At 41.3% G+C, this 18,584-nt stretch overlaps 2 protein-coding genes across 6 annotated transcripts in view; both read left to right on the top strand.

Moving 5' to 3' along the window:
- The window catches only part of ISCA1 (iron-sulfur cluster assembly 1), a 50,797-nt gene that overhangs the window by 15,632 nt on the left and 16,581 nt on the right, over positions 1–18,584 (top strand). The window contains exons 2-5 of one of the 3 annotated variants that reach the window (XM_023735807.1): positions 4,590–4,643; positions 6,496–6,601; positions 8,046–8,126; positions 9,113–12,650. In XM_023735807.1, the coding sequence (XP_023591575.1) occupies positions 4,590–4,643; positions 6,496–6,601; positions 8,046–8,126; positions 9,113–9,120 (249 nt within the window). In that variant the 3' untranslated portion in view covers positions 9,121–12,650. Of the gene's footprint in view, positions 1–4,589; positions 4,644–6,495; positions 6,602–8,045; positions 8,388–9,112; positions 12,651–18,584 lie in introns of those variants that run through there. The other 2 variants (XM_004381317.2, XM_023735806.1) reach the window with 2 other exon arrangements.
- Positions 4,631–18,584, top strand: part of CUNH9orf153 (chromosome unknown C9orf153 homolog) — a 98,849-nt gene continuing 84,895 nt past the window's right edge. For 2 of the 3 annotated variants that reach the window (XM_023735802.1, XM_023735805.1), the window contains exon 1: positions 6,496–6,601. Coding sequence is in view for 1 of the 3 variants with exons in the window: in XM_023735804.1 (XP_023591572.1) it covers positions 6,581–6,601 (21 nt within the window). In the remaining 2 variants the exon portion in view is untranslated. Of the gene's footprint in view, positions 4,644–6,495; positions 6,602–18,584 lie in introns of those variants that run through there. The other variant, XM_023735804.1, reaches the window with a different exon arrangement.

Raw genomic sequence — 18,584 nt, 5'->3', positions numbered from 1 at the left:
ATTCCACTGATCCTGTCTTCCACCGTTTCAGATCTGCTCCTCAGCCCTTCTGTGACACCGTCCATTTCTGAAATCTTGTTTATTTTCTGGATTTCTAATTGTTTTTGTATAATTTCTAGTTATGAATTTATTTTGGCATTTTGTTCCTGCATTTTTTTCCTGAATTCTTCCAGTTTTTTTGTCTGTATTTTCCATGAATTTGTGTATTTTTTCCTCATTTTTGTCTGCTTTTTCCTTCAACTCCTGGAGAATTCTGAGTATTAGAGATTTGAATTCCCTATCAGGTAGTTCTACTGCCTTTTGTTTCATTGGAAAGTCATCTGGTGGTTTATTTTGGATGTCTAATGGAACCATCCTGTCCTGTTTTTGTAAATGTTTTGATAATATTGTGTGCTGTCTCGGGGCATTCAGTAGTTATTTTTCTCCTTTATTGATTGTAGATTTGTTTGTTTCGTCCTTTTTCTTTTAATTTGGCTCTGAGCAGGCGGACTGTGTTCTTTGTTGTTTGCTCATCTCTGGGCATGATACTTTTCACCTCCTTCTCGAATTGGCAGGGTCAGTTGCTCAGATATGGTACAGCAGGGCAGGTCTAGCTGAAGAGGAGTTACTGGGATGGGTTGTTTGTGGCACTTACTACAGCCACCATGGCCAGTCGGTAATCAGTGCAGGGCAGGTTCCAGTAGACCGTGCCTGTTATGCTTGGTGGTGTCATGTTAAGCACATGGTTCAGGTAGGCAGGATGTAGGGGGGAGATTGTTATGTGTGGAGCTAAGATGGATATGGGAGAGAGGAGAGAGGAACAGGAGCCAAAAACATACCAACAAAAAAGAGTCCTAGAGGAGCTGGCTGTTGGAGTGGAGAGATGAGAGACTATGAAATGGAGAAAAACAAAAAGGGGAAGAAGAAGGAAAAAAAAATGAATGAATAAATAAAAATCAGAAAGGAAAAAGAACAGCAAAGCTCCTAGGGATCCCACTGGTGCAGCTATGAGGTCTGGGGAAGTTGTTCTCAGGCGTTGCAGTACAGCTTGGCTAGAAGGTGTAGAGGTATTCAGCACCAGATATTCAGAGAACTGGAAGAGAAGGAAGGTATAGAGAGACGAGAAGCTGAGTAATGAAAAAAGACAAAAAAGGAAAAAGAGGGAAAAGAAAACAAAACAAATTTAAAAAACAAAAACAAGAAAAGCCCCCAAAAAAACAGGAAAAAAAAAGAAATGCCTCAGGGATCTCTCTGCCCATCTGCGCAAGCCAAGGGGGTAGATTCCAAGAAGTGCAGCACCGCCCAGCCAGAATGGGCTCCCAACTCAAGAAAAGGAAAAGAAAACAAACAAACAAAAGCCCCGGGATCCCACCGGCGTGGCAGCCCAGACCGGGAAGTAGTTCCACACTTGGACGGAGCTCCGCAGCCCCTCAGGAAGAAGCAATGATGGCGAGTGGAGCCAGGTATTTGAGCAAAAGGAGGAGGAGGTGGTGAGAGGTAAGGAAGAAATCAAAAGAAGCAGTAAAAAAGCAGCAACAAATGGCATTCAGAGAGCCAGTCAGTGCAGGCGGGTGGAATCCAAGCAGCTGGTGCTTCCTGGACAAGACACTGTGGCCACGGGAAGCAGAGGAGGCCAAGTGGGGCTGAAGAAGGGTGGGGAGTGGGGAAGCATGTATCGCAAATTACCAGAGCTCCAGAGCCCCTCAGGAAGAAGTAAAGATGGTGCACGGAGCCAGGTATTTTAGTGAAAGGAGATGGAGGTGGCAAGAGGTAAGGAAGAAATCATACGAAGCAGAAAAAAAGCAACAACAAATGGCAGTCAGAGAGCCAGCCAGTGCGGGCAGGTGGAATCCAAGCAGCCGGTGCTTCCCGGACAAGAGACTGTGGCCGCGGGAAGCAGAGGAGGCTGAGTGGGGGTGAAGAAGAGCGGGGGGTGGGAAAGCGTATATCGCAAATTACCAGTTGTTCTGTGTCCTGTGGAAGCTCCGTGAAGCTGCTTTCTCATACCCCCTATTTGCTGGTCTCTGATAGGAGTCCAAGATGGCGGATCCGTGCTGCGTTAGCTGATAGGGGACCTCTGCATGAACCTCTCCTCGCTCTCTGTTCTGTCAGTTTTCTCACTCCATTTGGTGCTTGGCTGAGTTCTTTATCTTTTCATTTGATGTTTTAGGGTTTCAGGATTGCTGTTTTCTCTGTTTGGCTTAGTTTTTCGGATCTTTGCTGTGGAGGGACGGCGTGGTGCTTCTGCCTAGAGTGCCATTTTGCCGGAAGTCTCGTTATGCCTATTTTTAACTTACCAGAAATCTTTTTTGACAGCCGTTAAATTAATCACTTCAGCACTCACGTAGAAATTGTGACTGGGAAAATTTACAAATGGATGATAAGATAACTAAACTAAACGAAAACCAAACCTGTTGCCGTCGAGTCGATTCCAACTCATAGCGACCCTATAGGACAGAGTGAGAACTACCCCGTAGGGCTTCCAAGGAGTGCGTGGTGGATTCGAACTGCTGACCTTAAGTTCAGTAAAAACTTTACTGTGATCATTTAGAAGGGTAAATGAGCAATTTAAAACAATTTTTTTATATTTCAGTAATTATTTGCTGTTGATATCTGTCATTTCAAAAAAAGATGGAGTCATAATGCTGCTCTTCATCATTTCTTCCTTGTGTTGTCAGGCTGCTTGACTCCTGGTTTTTTGTTTTATTGTGCTTTAGGTGAAAGTTTATAATGCAAATTAACTTCTCATTGAAAAATTTATACACAAATTGTTTTGTGACATTGGTTGCAATCCCCCAAATGTGTCAGGATTCTCCCCCTTTCTCTTTCCACCTCGGGTACCCTGTGTCCATTCATCCAGTTTTCCTGTCCCTTCCTGCCTTCTCGTCTTTGTTTTTGGGCAGGTGTTGTCCATTTGGTCTTGTATATTTGATTGAACTGAGAAGCACGTTCCTCACATGTGTTATTGTTTGTTTTATAGGCCTGTCTAATCTTTGGTTGAAAGGTAGACTTCAGGAGTAGCTTCAGTTCTGAGTTAGGAGGGTGTCTGGGGGCCAGAATCCCCAGGGTTCCTTCAGTCTCTGTCAGACCAGTAAGTCTGGTCTTTTTTTGTGAATTTAAATTCTGTTCTACATTTTTCTCTGGCTCTGTTTGGGACCTTCTGTTGTGATCCCTGTCAGAGCTTTTGGTGATGGTAGCCAGGCACCATCTGGTTCTTCTGTCTCAGGCTGATGGAGGCTGTGGTTCATGTGGTCCATTAGTCCTTTGGGCTGATATTTTCCTTGTGTCTTGTTTTGAAAAAATTGTGGGAAAAGGCCTTTAGAGACACTTATCTGGTAGTGATTTTTTTTTTTAATTTTTTTTCACAGTGACACACAATAAGAAGTAAATATATACACACTCACCATATATTAATAATTAAGTGTTTGACTAAACAGAGCTCACCTTTTTTAAGTACAGTGCATTCTTTTATTCTTTTACCTCCTGTTTTTACAAAAATGCAGGTCTCAACGTCCTAAATTGGGTTTCCTGATACTTGTAAACGGGGTCCAGGCTCTGTTTAAACATCATCTGATGGAGTCCCCCCACCTCCCCCAGCAGGGCTGGGGCACACACTCTAGGCCATCCCTTGGGTCTGCTCCCTCAGCACAGGCTTGAATTCTGGCTACAGCTACCTCCAAGTAATGGTTCATGATCTCCAGACTGTGGGATTTCACGGACCTGTAGAATGTCACTACAGACAGCTGGAGGATCAGCATAGCATTGCCAGCTGAAGGAGTTAATAAAAGCAGAAAGAAGAAAGGACACAATCTCTCTGTTGTGCTCTGTTCATCACTGTAATAATATCTGGCGTATACTGAGCTCTTTATGCCTGGTACTGTTCTGAATGCTTCTTGTAAATTAGCTTATTTTACCCTCCCAAGAATCCTAAGGAGGAACTATTGTTGATCTTTTACACATAAGGGACTGGAGTAAATCGAGTAACGGGACTGCCGTTGGGACACAGCTAGGAAGTGGACCAGGAATGCAGACAAAGCCTGGTCTTAACAGCTTTCTTCCCAGGAAAGTAGGGCTGGTAAACCCTGAAACCTATTTCTGTTGTTGACTAGCTTAGTTATTTTTGTCTAGATATTTTTAAACATGTAATCCAGATAATAATCAACAGGGAAAAACCTGACTGTTGGCTTTCCCAGTGCGAAGGTACTGTATTCATTGATTGACTGTGTGCATGCCTTCTGTGTGTCAGGCAGGGTACTTGTTGCTGGGCGTGTAGTAGGTGAACAAAATAGATGTGGCCGGAAAAAATTACCCTTGTGATGGAAGTAGATAGTACCAGAGAGATAATGGCAGAGGGGAACCTGGCCCTGGGAGAGTGAGGTTAAAAGGAAGTTGCTATCAGATGTTTTGAAAATAAAGAAGGTGACTTGAGTTGAATGGAGTTCTTGTGTTTGTGTATCAAGTCTGCAAGGTACTCTGGCAAGAATGGAACATAAATTAATCGCATAAATTTGTTAAAGCTGGGCTTGAACAGCCTTCCAGACTAGGAAATAGAAGGCTTGGAAGAATGTGATTTTTGTAGCCAAAAATTTAATAACGTGTTCTTTTTTCAGACACCTTCAGCAGTCCACAAAATAAAACAACTTCTTAAAGATAAGCCTGAACATGTAAGTAAAATAATATTCAGACAAATATTTTGTAAAAAACTAAAGTCATATTTTCAGAACGAATTTACCTTGTGATAAATTGTATGCTTTCATTAATTAAGGGATTTTACTTCAAAAAGTAATGTATGCTCATGATTTTCTTTTTCAAATAATATAAAAGGGTGTTCAGTGAAACTTTGGACTCTGGATCGTCATTCTTCCATACAAGTGGCAACCTCGCAGGGTCCTTCCAGAGAGAATCTGTACATTTTACATGCTCATACCAGGGCTTCTCAGCCTCAGCACTAGCAACATTTGGAGCCTGAAATTCTTTGTTGGAGGTGGTGTTTATCAGCATCGCTGCTTCTAGATACCAGTAGCACCCCCTCCCCCAGGTGTGACAACCAAAAATACCCAATGCTTGTGTGTATCTCTCTTCTTCTCCTGCTTGGTTGAGAGCATGGCATACATGCTGTGCTTATTATCATTACACTTTGCTTTTTACCACTAGCAATATGTCTTGAAGATCTTTCCATGTCATTACAGAAAGGTAGCTCATTCATTCTTGTGGCTGCATATATAGTATATTCCATTGAGCAGGTTTGATTTATTTAACCAATCTCCCATTTTAAAGGTTCTTTGAGATTCCATTCAGTGCTGCCACGAATGTCATTTGTTAGTGGTTGCAGTGTGCCAGGCACATTGTTCTGGACCCGTGAGCATGCTGTAGTGTATCTATGTAGGACATGCTCCCAGATGTGCAGTTGTTGCTTAAGGGGTGTGAGCATGACCTAAATTTTAGTGCATTGTTAATTGCCTGTGGAGTACGTATTAATCGCTTCAAGTAATAATTAGACTATTAATAATTAGACTGCTAAGCGGTTTCTGAGTTCTTTTATACAGCCTCCAGTATGATGTAGTGGGAGTTCAAGCACCTCCCTCCTATGAAAGGATTTCAGTATTCCAACTCAATTTGGGTAGACTCATGATTAGAGTACACATTGACCCAATGAAGTTAGAATTCAGTGTCTTAGATTTTGAGGTGTGTTTGTTTGGAAAAGGGATTGCTTGTGCCGTAGATTACACCTCAGGAAGTGTTGGCTCCCGTCACCTAAAGTTGTGTTTCCATGTGTTGATTGAGTCACTCCGTGCTCCTCCTCACTTGGGAGCCGCCTCTAAACCTTATTTCAAGTTAAATTTAAATGTCCATATCCATTTCTAATTAGACTTCCTGCTTGCTTCAGTCTTCCTGTTTACAAAGGTGAAAACTAAGTTGAACAAATATCTTAAGAAGTGTGCTCCAAAATTTCGACTAGACAACTTAGTATTTATCATGCTGAGTATTCTCCAAGCAGTCACTCTGAAAGGGAGTTCTTTCTCCTCGTTGTATAAGGACAGAAGAGACTGCTCTGAATGCAACAGGTCATAAGAATTCCCAAACCAAGTAGAGAATAATGTTATTTCTGCTGTAAATAAAAACTATGTTTGAATTTTATATATAGATATAGCAAGGACTGGAAGACAACATGAAAAAGCATACATGCTGTTTTGTTAGGGTAGTGGTAATTATAGGGGTTTCTCTCTCTCTCTCTCTCTCTCGTTTATTTGTATATTAATTGTCTTTGTATTGTTTTCGGGTCCCCATTAGTGTGATAATGATGTTTGAACAATAGTTAATTTTTTTTAAATGCTTATTCCCCATTCTATTTATATTTCCTACTGAAACATTTTATAATTAGAAATGTAACGTTTATTGTACTTTTAAAAAAGCTTATGAGAAAATAATATTAAGTATATATTTTTAATAATGTAATGTAAATTGTTTAATCTGTAATACTTTAAAATTAAGTGCACATTTGCAATTCTCTTTCAGGTAGGTGTGAAAGTTGGTGTTCGAACCAGGGGTTGCAATGGCCTTTCTTATACTTTAGAATATACAAAGACAAAAGGAGATTCTGATGAAGAAGTTGTTCAAGATGGTGAGTATTTAACACACTTTTTCTGGGACTTTGTTTTGCATAGCATGAAGTAAATGGCAAAAATAATAGTAGGAAAGACAGAGTGCTCACTGTGTGCCAGGCGGTTGGATTTATGCACCACAATTGAATGAAGTTGTACTGCATCACCCCCATTTTGCAGATGAAGACACTGAGGCACAGAGAGGAAGTACTTTTTGCCTAAGGTCACACAGCTAGTAAGTGACCTGGTAAAAATTTGAACCCAATCAAATTAACTCCAGAGACTGTGCTCGTATAACTAAGTGATGGATTATTGGATAAGCTTGTTTCCATTTCAGAAGGTCATCTGTTTATCTTTTTTCCCAGAAGATCTTTAAGATGCTAAAACTTCAAAGTGAACCAGCCAGTCATTTTTCTTTGAAGCAGCAGTTTTGCATCTATGTCAAAAAAGTAATGTCAACTCATGCTCTTAAGGAATTCTGTATTTCCAGTTCTTATTAAAAATTTCAGAGCTTTAATTACTTTATTAGCCACACCACCTCCCTCTCAATAATCTGATAAAACCCATTTAAAACAAAATAAGTAATGCTGCACTGTCTGGGAACTTGCTTTTGTGGGCTCGGCAGGGATGGTTTTGTGCATTGGAGGTGAGGTCGGATGTCAGCTAGCTCGTGGTACTTGCCTCTGTGTCAGGCATGGGTTGCCAGGCATCCTTTCATTTTAGTAAACTGAAGTTTCCAATCCATAAAGTCATTTTTCAGGACATGACTTTTAAAATCAACTCAAGCTATTTTAAGATTTTTATCCTAAAATTAAAGAAGAGGGGATTTAAGAATTATGATGGTTTATATTTAAGTAATGACTAACTTTCTTCTTAGAAAACTTCCTTTAGCTGTTTCATCTTGGCTGCTTTTATAGTCAAACCTGTTGTGTTTACAGAGATGTGGTATGATGACCAGTTTTCTGGCCAGAAGAACCGTTGCCACTATACTGAGACTAGTCTTATTAAAACGGCCTCATTATGTCACAGTCCTTTTGCATGTCCCTAGGCTTGGCAGTTTGCCATGTGTATAGAAGCTTTTGCAAGGTTTTCATAAATTCTGTTGTTTCTGTCTTTGCGAAATTGTCACTGACAAATGCACATTTTCTTAATGTTGCAGATTGGAACAATGGGTGAAATATAGTAAAAGGAAAATTCTAGCTTTGTGCGTGGAATTGACTTTTGTAAAACTGTACCCTAATGTAATTGTTCTCGACACAGATTCACATGGGAAATGGGGCAGGCAGGAAGTTGAGCACTTAATTCCTAAAAGGAAATAATGAAACGCACTCGGAAGCTTCCTGTCTGACTTGTTTGAAGCAGCAGTTAGTTGTTCAGTCTCCAGGTTCACGTGCGCTTTGACTTGGCAGGTTAGCTCCATAAGGCACACAGGCTTTGTCTGACACATGTTTTCTTTTCCCCAAGGGGTCAGAGTGTTCATCGAAAAGAAAGCACAGCTAACACTTTTAGGAACAGAAATGGACTATGTAGAAGACAAATTATCCAGTGAGTTTGTGTTCAATAACCCAAACATCAAAGGAACATGTGGCTGTGGAGAAAGCTTTAATATCTGAAACCTCAGGACGACTCCTCTGGCTGTGAGCTACAGAGATGCTCATGGGAACCTTGGGCTTACTAAGGAAATCATGTGACTGTTACGATCCTAGATTCACAATGCATGGCTGCCTTTTGAGGAAAATAAAAGTAATGCATTTGAAAACGAAGCCAATGTGTTGAATTCAAGAAGTGATGCTTGTATCCTTCTTAGGGAACAGAGAACGAGGAGCCATTGTTCTCTTTGGATCATTTTTCTGTTCTGTAAAGACAAAAAGAATCCTACCTGGCACTTACCTCACTTGTATCCTTTCTGTTAGAATCAGTCTCATCAAAGTTGCCTTTCTGGTAGGGTTTCAGGAAGCGTCTTCTTCCTGGATGTGTGCTCATTAGATCTTCACTGAATGCTTGAACTGCACCACTCCCTAGGCATTCCCTGACCAAGTTAATGACCCTTAAGGTTTCTTAGAACTGTCGCACAGAAGAGTTCTGAATGATAGTATCTAAAGGTAAAAATTACTCCATCCACCTGTTTTTTAATCCATTCTTGTTTCCACCCTAAATGTCTGCTCAGAGATGGATTTTGAGCTGACTTCAATTTTTTTAATTGAAAGGATCTCAGAGCCATCTAGCCCATCCCTCAGTTCTCTAGCTGAGGAAGCCAAACCTCAGGGAAGCTAAGACTTGTCCACCCTCACACTGCAAGTTAGGGGCAGAGCCAGACTCTCTCCTGATCTCCCTTTCCTTGTAGGTGGTCCGTGCTCTACTCTCTCAGGCAGTCAGAGAAGTTAAGTGGGTAGCCTGGCTTCTCTGCTGGTCCTCATTTGGATAAAATTTCTTAGTAGTTTGATATAGATCATGTGAATTTTATTTTTATTGTGAATTGGAAGAATCTTATTGTAAAACTCATTTATGTGAATTATTGTCTTGTTTTTTAGAACTATGAAGCAGTGGTTTACACTAGCAGGTAAGACCTAGCAACCCAGAGTTAGTGTTTTGGAATGTATAGGTTATTGTGAAGCAGAACATGGGGTCTTTTCTGAAAATTCCCGATGTGCTTACACTTCCTGCATCTTAAATCCAGTTGCAAAATTTTAAACCTAATATTTTATCCTAGCATTTTTATCACCAACTTTTCTTTAATAGTGTTCATTTTGTCATTTAGTTATTGATTTTCCCAGGTTTGACATAGAAAAATATTCTGTGAGTTGGCATATATGCTTTTTTTGAAAGCTGATTCTCCTGAACTGAAGTAGTGCTGTTAACCTTTATGTTTGCCATTGTTCACTATAAGTACCTGGCACGAACGCATCAAACCTAGAGCTTATGTCGGTGCTCATGAGTTTGTATCGTTAACATAATTGTTGATCCACTTATAATTTGTGCAGTACTATATTATGTAGAAATTCAGTTGTCAATAAAAAATGTGGTCTCTTTGTGATCATAAAATTGCTTTTTCTTGTTGAGGGAGAAGGGTTTGAGGTAGCTATCTAGTCGACTCTGACTCATGGCAATACTGTGTGTGCCAGAGTAGAACTGTGCTCCGTAGGGTTTTCAGTGGCTGATTTTTCAGATGTAGATCACCAGGCCTTTCTTCCAAGGCACCTCTGGGTGGATTCTAACCTCCAGCCTTTCAGTTAGTAGCTGAGCACTTAACCTTTTGCGCCACCCGGAGACTCCTGCTAGCAGATCTAAAACCGTTACCATTGAGTTGATTGTGACTCACAGCAACCCTATAGGACAGAGCACAACTGCCCCATAGGATTTCCAGGCTGTTAATCTTTACAGGAACAGATTGCCACATCTTTCTCCCATGGAGCAACTGGTGGGTTCGAACCACCAACCTTTTGGTTAATTGCTGTATTTTTCTAGCCCATCTTCCACCCAGTTCTGTTGCATCCAGAGTTTTTTAGTTGCTGCCTTCTTCATGCAACCCTTGGAGAGAACAATTTCAAATGCCATCATCTTCAGAGTTCCCTCCTTTCTCATTAGCCTTTCCTTCCCTCCTTGTGATCATCCACTCCATCTAGGCTGCTTCCTCCAGCCTCCTGCACAGCTTTCTTCCTCATTCTCGTGTCATGGTCCTTTGTCTGGACTGCTCCCCCCGCCATCACCCGCCAGGCCCAGCTTTACAAAGCTTACCTCCAGAAAGGCCTCTGTAGTTCACTTCAAACACATTAGTAAGCACCTACTCTGCACCAGCCCTGGGGCTTCACAGGTCATCGTCCCTGACCTCAAAGATCTGACTGAGATGGCAGCAGATGAGACACACAGATGGAGAGTATCAATGTGGTTAGTGGGTTTAATAGCCTATGTTGCATACTTTTTCTATGCTAGGAACTGTTCTAAGTAACAGTCTTCACAGCAATCCCATCAGGTTGGTCTGACTACTGTCTTTTCATAGGCAAGAACACTGAGGCACAGGCTGGGTAAATATTTTGCCGAAGTTAACACAGTAAATGGCCAAGTTCACATTCCTTCCCATGCTTGTCAGTTGTGCACATCGTGAGAACTGAGGCTGGTGTGCACAGAGCAGGTGCTGCTTTTAAAAAGTCACCAGAGGTTATGACACCTGAGCGCAGTGTCAAAAGATGTAAGGTTTAGGGGAGAGGGAAGACAACCTACAGAGGTTTGAGACGAGACAGTGTATGTGGGAGATGAAACTCTCAGAGACAAAGGTAAGGGGCAGCAGATAAAGTCGATGGAGAAGGAAGAAGACCTGATTCAGTTCTGTCTATAGGTTCTGTCAGTGGTGGGGAGCCACTGGCGGTTCTTACAAGGGAGTCCCCAGAAAACAATTACATTTGGATTCACTAACTTGAATGCACTGTAGGGTGTGGAGTAGCTGGGATAATAAGGAGGACTGCAGCAAATGATTGCAGACCCTCAAACAGGCCGTGAGGAGGGAAACTGTGAGGTAGGGTTAGGAGGTGAACAGACTGGCTCGACAGGACTGTTTTACAGCTTTGGCTAATCATGCCATAGCAGTACTTAAACGTGGTGGTTTTTTGGTTTTGTCTCCACAACAGTGAACAGTTCTGAAGGGCAGGATTTAGACTGCTTCTTCGGTGCTGTCTTAGCACTGGGCACTTCGTGATGGTTATAATGGTTTCTACTAGGGCCATATCAGAGCTATATTGTGCAAGCTGTAGCCATAACCAGGAAGGTTCGATCGATTCTGCGTCATATTCCTTTATCCAAGCTCTACTCACAGACCACGGGTTCCTGCGCAAGGTCATCGGATAGTGCCGTGTGTGTCATGGAGTCAGTCACCTGCCTCTGGAAGGAGCCACCTGGAGAGGCAGATCTGCTTGTTCATACGATCTGTTTAGAAGATCAGCATGCTAAATTGAATGGCTTTAGCCACTGGATGGTTACAAGTACACCTTGGAGAATTTCAGTAGACGGGCCTGCTGTGCTTCAAGTGACAGCACCTCCTAGCCCTTCTGCCATAACTAGTGAGAATGAAATTGTCCTCAAAGAGGAAGTAGGGGCTGGAGTTGGAAAATGGCTTACAAGATCAAATGTCACTTCAAGATCTCCAGTACTTCCTAGGTTTCATTCAGCGGAAATACTTCAGAAAATAGCCTTGCTTGTCATGTTTTCATACCTGAGAGATCAGGAAATAACAAAACCCTGTGATGTTGAGCTGCCTAGTAATTCCTACACCATGTAACAGCTGCAAGGGCCTTCCTGGTCTCCAAATTCTTTCACTCTTCTTGGCTCATTTAAGCCTCAGGGCAGATGTGACATGGGCTACACTGATGCTGAGATAGATAGGTTGTGGGGTGCTGGAGTGCAGAGGTGTAGGTTTGGGGGTGAGGCATATTTGGATTGGAATCATGCCGCTGTCATTTTGTAGCCTTGTGGCCTCAGGTAATTTCTCTGAGCCCGTTTCCCCTCCTATAGAACAGCCTCAGAATTTTGGGAAGTTTGATGAGCTAACGACACACAAACAGCATGCAGTTAAGAGTAATCACTCAATACATTGTAGTTCTAGTCCCTTTTACTAGTTTCCCTGCAGCAAAAGGGCTAATGTGCTAATGGATTTATTTTTATTGTGATAAAATATATGTAATAAAACATTTGCCATTTTAACCATTTTTAAGTGTACAATTCAGTGACATTATATTCACCATGTTGTACAACCATCACCTCTATCCATTTGCAAATTTTCACATCACCTTAACAGAAACACAGTGTCCCTTAAGCAATAAGTCCGCATTTTTCCCTACCCCAGCCCCTGGTAACCATTAATAAGCTTTGATCTCTATGCATTTGCCTATTTTAGATATAAGGAGGATCATACAGTATTTGTGCTTTTGTGTCTGGCTTGTTTCACTCAACATGTTTTCAGGATTCACCCATGGTGTAGCATGTACCAGAACTTCATTTTTTAATGACTCAATAATATTTCATTGTTAGGTATATACCACATTTTGTTTATCCATCTGTTGATGAACACTTGAGTTGTTTCCACGCTAATAGTTTTTTTTTTAATTTTTGTTTATTTTGTTTTTGAGAATATACACAGCATACACCAATTTCTACATATACAATTCAGTGACACTGAATACATTCTTAGAGTTGTGCAACCATTCTGACCCTACTTTTCTGAGTTGTTCCTCCCCGTTAGCGTAAAGTCACTGCCCCCTAAGGTTCCTATCTAATCTTTCCAGTTGTTACTGTTACTTGGATTCCATATAGTTTCTAAAAGAGCGTAAAGCTCAAGGCAGACATTTTTTACTATTTAAGCTAAACTGTTGTTTGATTTTAAGAAGACTTCAGGGGACATTTTTGGTTTAAGGTTTGAAGATTACTTCAGGGGCATAGTTTCAGGGGTTCATCCAACCTTCATGGCTCAGGAAGACCGGAATCGATGAGAATTTGAAATTCTGTTCTGCATTTTCCTTCCTTTGATCAGGATTCTTCTACAGTCTTTCATCAAAATGTTCAGTAATGGTAGCTGGGCACCGTCCAGTTCTTCTGGTCTCACGGCAAAGGAGGCAGTCGTTTGCTGAGGCAATTAGCCACACATTCCATTTCCTCCTCATATTCCTGACTTTCCTTGCTTTGTTGATCCAGGTGAATAGAGACCAATTGTTGTGCCTTGGATGGACACTTGCAAGCTTTTAAGACCCCAGGCACTACACAGTGAACTAGGAGGTGCAACAAAAGCACTAAACACGTTATTAGGCCAATTAACTGGAATGCCTCATGAAACCATAACCTAAACCTCCAAACCGAAGAACCAAACTACATGAGGTATTTGGTTGTCCATCAGCAGCCTCAGCAGCTACTCTTGTTGTTATTGTAAATCTATCACACAACTTTTGCCAATTCAACTTTTTACAGGTGTACAACTTACTGATGGCACTTAAAACAATCAACTGTGAAACCCTAAATCAATGCAGTTTTTCCATACACTGTAAACCCAAACTGAGTACTCTATAAGCAATAATTCCCCTCTTCCCCCTTTCTGGCCCTGGTAACCACTAATAAACTTTGGTCTCTATACATTTGCCTTTTCTTTTTATATAAGTGAGGTCATACAGTATTTGTCCATTTGTGATTGACTTATTTCACTTAGCATAATGTCTTCCAGCTCCATCCATGTGGTACCATGTATCAAGACGTCATTTCTCCTAGTGGCTGACTAATGGGTTATTGATCAAAGCAAGAGTTTATGGAAATGAGAGTTTCAGCACAGGGACATATTGTTCCATACTAAAATCTAGCAGAAATTTGCTTTATTCCTTTCAAATGACCACAATAACTTATTTAAAAAGAACTATAAATTACTTGTAAATGTAATAATACAAATTTTATTCTCTTGGTAGCGGATTCACTAGTAAAATGTCATGTAGAGAGAGACCTTTCCTAATTAAGGACCTGCTTTGAGAAGCCCACTACCCAATAGAAGCTGAATCTCCTGGACCTCAGACTTCAGAGGGGGAGGAGAATGCATCCTACCTTCAACCCCTCTGGGGTGCTGATCCCAAACAGGTGGCTGAGTCACTTACTGTTGATGTTAGGTGCCATCGAGGTGGTTCTGACTCATGACCCTATGTACAACAGAAAGAAACACTGCCTGGTCTGGTGCCATCCTCTTGATGGTTGTTACGCTTGAGCCCATTGTTGCAGCCACTGTGACAGTCCATCGTGTTGAGGGTCTTTCTCTTTTTCACTGACACTCCACCAAGCATGCTGTCCTCCAGGAACTGGTCCCTCCTGATAACATGTCCAAAGAATGGAAGACGAAGTCTCGCCATTCTTGCTTCTAAGGAACATTCCGGCTGTACTTCTTCCAAGACAGATTTGTTCATTTGGCAGTCCATGCATGGTATATTCAATATTCTTCAACACCAAAACTCAAAGGTGTCAATTCTTCAGTCCTCCTTATTCATTGTCCAGCTTTCACATGCATATGAGGCAATTGAAAACACCATCGCTTGGGTCAGGCTCACCTTAGTCCTTAAAGTGACATCTTTGCTTTTTAATGCTGTAAAGAGGTCATTTGCAGCAGATCCCCAAAACAATGCGTCATTTGATTTCTTGACTACAGCTTCCATGGGTGTTGATTGTGGATCCAACTAAATAACAACTTTAGTCTTTTTTCTGACTATCATGGTGTTGCTTATTGGTCCAGTTGTGAGGATTTTTTTTTTCTTTATGTTGAGGTGTAATCCATACTGAAGGCTGTAGTCTTTTCCCTTAGTAAGTGCTTCAAGTCCTTTTCTTTCAGCAAGCAAGGTTGGGTCATCTGCATAACACAGGTGTGGTTAATGAGTCTTCCTCCAATCCTGATGCCCCGTTTTTCATATAGTCCAGCTTCTCAGGTTGTTTGCTCAGCTTACAGATTGAATAAATACACTGAAAGTTTACAACCCTGACACACACCTTTCCTGACTTTAAACCACGCAGTATCCCCTTGTTCTGTTCAAATGACTGCCTCTTGATCGATGTAAAGTTTCCTCCTAACACAATTAAGTGTTCTGGAATTCCCATTCTTTGCAATGTTATCCCTAATTTGTTATGATCCACACAGTCGAATGCCTTTGCATAGTCAATAAAACACAGGGAAACATCTTTATGGTAGTCTCTGCTTTCAGCCAGGATCCATCTGACATCAGTAACCATCCCTTGTTCCATATCCTCTTCTGAATCTGGCTTGAGTTTCTGGCAGTTCCCTGTTGATGTGCTGCTGCAACCACTTTCAGCAAAATTTTACTTGTGTGTGATATTAATGATGACATTAAATAATTTCCACATTCGGCTGGATCAGTTTTCTTTGGAACGGGTATAAATATGGATCTCTTCCAGTCAGTTGGCCAGGTACCTGTCTTCCAAATTGCTTGGCATAAATGAGTGAGCACGTCCAGAACTGCATCCATTTGTTGAAACATCTCAGTTGGTATTCCGTCAATTCCTGGAGCCTTGTTTTTCACCAGTGTCTTCAGTGCAGCTTGGACTTCTTCCTTCAGTACCATCGGTTCCTGATCATATGCTACCTCCTGAAATGATTGAATATCAACCAATTCTTTTTTGTACAGTGACTGTATTCCTTCCATCTTCTTTTGATGCTTCCTGCGTCGTTCAGTATTTTGCCCATAGAATCCTTCAGTATTGCAGCTCAAGGCTTGAATTTTTTTCTTCAGTTCTTTCAGCTTGAGAAATGCCGAGCATGTTTGTCCCTTTTGGTTTTCTAACTCCCGGTCTTTGCACATGTCATTATAATACTTTACTTTGTCTTCTCAAGCTGCCCTTTGAAATCTTCTGTTCAGCACTTTTACTTCATCATTCCTTCTGTTGGCTTTAGCTACTCAACGTTCAAGAGCAAGTTTCAGAGTCTCTTCTGACATCCATTTTGGTCTTTTCTTTTTTTCCTGTCTTTTTAATGATCTTTTGCTTTCTTGGTGCATGATGTCCTTGATAGCATTCCACAACTCGTCTGGTCTTCGGTCATTAGTGTTCAGTGCATCAAATTTATGCTTGAGATGGTCTCTAAATTCAAGTGGGATATACTCAAGGTCAAACTTTGGCTCTTGTGGACTTGTTCTAATTTTCTTCAGCTTGAACTTGAACTTGCATATGAGCAATTGATGGTCTTTCCACAGTCGGCCCCTGGCCTTGTTCTGACTGAAGATATTGAGCTTTTCCATCGTCTCTTTCCACAGATTTGATTCCTGTGTATTCCCTCTGACGAGGTCCATGTGTATAGTCGCCATTTATGTTGTTGAAAAAAGTATTTGCAAAACTAATCATTAACTTTATATGGAAAGGGAAGAGGCCCTGGATAAGTAAAGCACTGTTGAAGAAGAAGAATAAAGTAGGAAGACTCACACTACCTGACCTCAGAACCTGCTATACAGCTACAGTCGTCACAACAGCCAGGTACTGGTACAACGACAGATACATTGACCAATCGAACAGAATTGAGAACCCAGATGTAAATCCACCCACCTGTGGTCTCCTGATCTTTGACAAGGGCCCAAACTCTATCAAATGGGGAAATGACAGTCTTTGTAACATGTGATGTTGGCAAAACTGAATGTCCATCTGCAAAAAAATGAAACAGGACCCATACCTCACACCATACATAAAAAACTAATTCAAAATGGATCAAAGACCTAAATATAAAACCAAGAACTATAAAATTCATAGAAGAGAAAATAGGATCAATTAGAGGCCCTAATACACAGCATTAACAGGATACAAACCATAACTAACAGCACACAAACTCCAGAAGATAAGCTAGATAAGTGGAATCTTTTGAAAATTAAACACTTGACGCTCGTCAAAAGACTTCACCAAAAGAGTAAAAAGAGAACCTACAGACTTGAGAAAACATTTTTGGCTATGACAAATCCGACAAACGTGTAATCTCTAAAATCTACAGGAAAATACAACACCTCTACAATAAAAAGACAATCCAATTAAAAAATGGGCAAAGGAAATGAACAGACACTTCACCAGAGAAGACATTTAAGTGGCTAGCAGACACATGAGGAAATGCTCATGATCACTAGCCATTAGAGAAATGCAAATCAAAACCACAATTAGATACCATCTCACCCTGGCATTACTGGCATGAATCAAAAAAAACAGAAAATAACAAATGTTGGAGAGGCTGCAGGGAGACCGGAAATCTTATGGACTGCTGGTGGGAATGCAAAATGATACACCCATTTTGGAAAATGATATGACACTTCCTTAGAAATCTAGAAATAGAAATACCATATGATCCAGTAGTCCCACTCCTAGGAATATATCCTAGAGAAATAAGAGCCGTCACATGAATAGATATATGCATACCCATGTTCACTGCAGCATTGTTCACAATAGCAAAAAGATGGGAGCAACCTAGATGCCCATCAACAGACGAATAGATAAACTATGGTACATACACACAGTGGAGTGCTACACAACAATAAAGAACGTGATGAATCTACGAAGCATCTCACAAATGGATAAATCCGAGGGCATTATGCTGAGTGAAATAAGCCAGTCACAAAAGGACAAATATTGTATGAGACAGCTACTAAAAAACTCATGAAAAGGTTTACACACAAAAAGAAACAATCTTTGTTGGTTACGAGGGAGGGGAGGGGTGGGAACGTAAAAACACTAACTAGACAATAGATAAGTGTTAACTTTGGTGAAGGGTAAGACAGTACACAGTACTGGGGAAGCCAGCACAACTTGTACAGGGCAAGGTCATGTAAGCTCCATAGATGCATCCAAACTCCCTAAGGGACTGAATTACTAGGCCAAGGGCTGTGGGGACCATGGTCTCGGGGAACACCTGTCTCCATTGGCTTAACATAGTTTATAAAGCAAATGTTCTACATTCTGCTTTGGTGAGGAGAATCTAGGGTCTTTAAAGTTTGTGAGTGGCCATCTAAGATACTCCACTGGTCTCACCCCCTCAGGAACAAGGGAGAATGAAGAAAACTAAAGACACAAGGGAAAAATTAGTTCAAAGGACCGATGGACCACAACTACCACAGACTCCACCAAACTGAGTCCAGTGCAACTAGATGTTACCCGGCCGCCACCACCGACTGCTCCAAGAGGGATCTCAATAGAGTTTCCTGGACAGAGTTGGAGAAAAATGTAGAACAAAATTCTAACTCACAAAAAAAGACCAGTCTTACTGGTCTGACAAAAACTGGAGAAACCCTGAGAGTATGGCTCCCGGATACCCGTATAGCTCAGAAATGAAGTCACTCCTGATGTTCACCCTTCAGCCAAAGCTTAGACAGGCCCATAAAAGAAAATGAGACTAACGGCACACCAAACTAGGGGTAAGGACTAGAAGGCAGGAGAGGACAAGAAAGCTGGTAATAGGGAACTCAAGGTTGAGAAGGGTGAGTGTTGACATGTTGTGGGGTTGGTAACCAATGTCAC

This window comes from Trichechus manatus, unplaced genomic scaffold (assembly GCF_000243295.1).
Source record: "Trichechus manatus latirostris isolate Lorelei unplaced genomic scaffold, TriManLat1.0 scaffold00082, whole genome shotgun sequence".
Lineage (NCBI taxonomy): Eukaryota > Metazoa > Chordata > Mammalia > Sirenia > Trichechidae > Trichechus > Trichechus manatus.
This window is presented reverse-complemented; position numbering and strand designations above follow the sequence as displayed.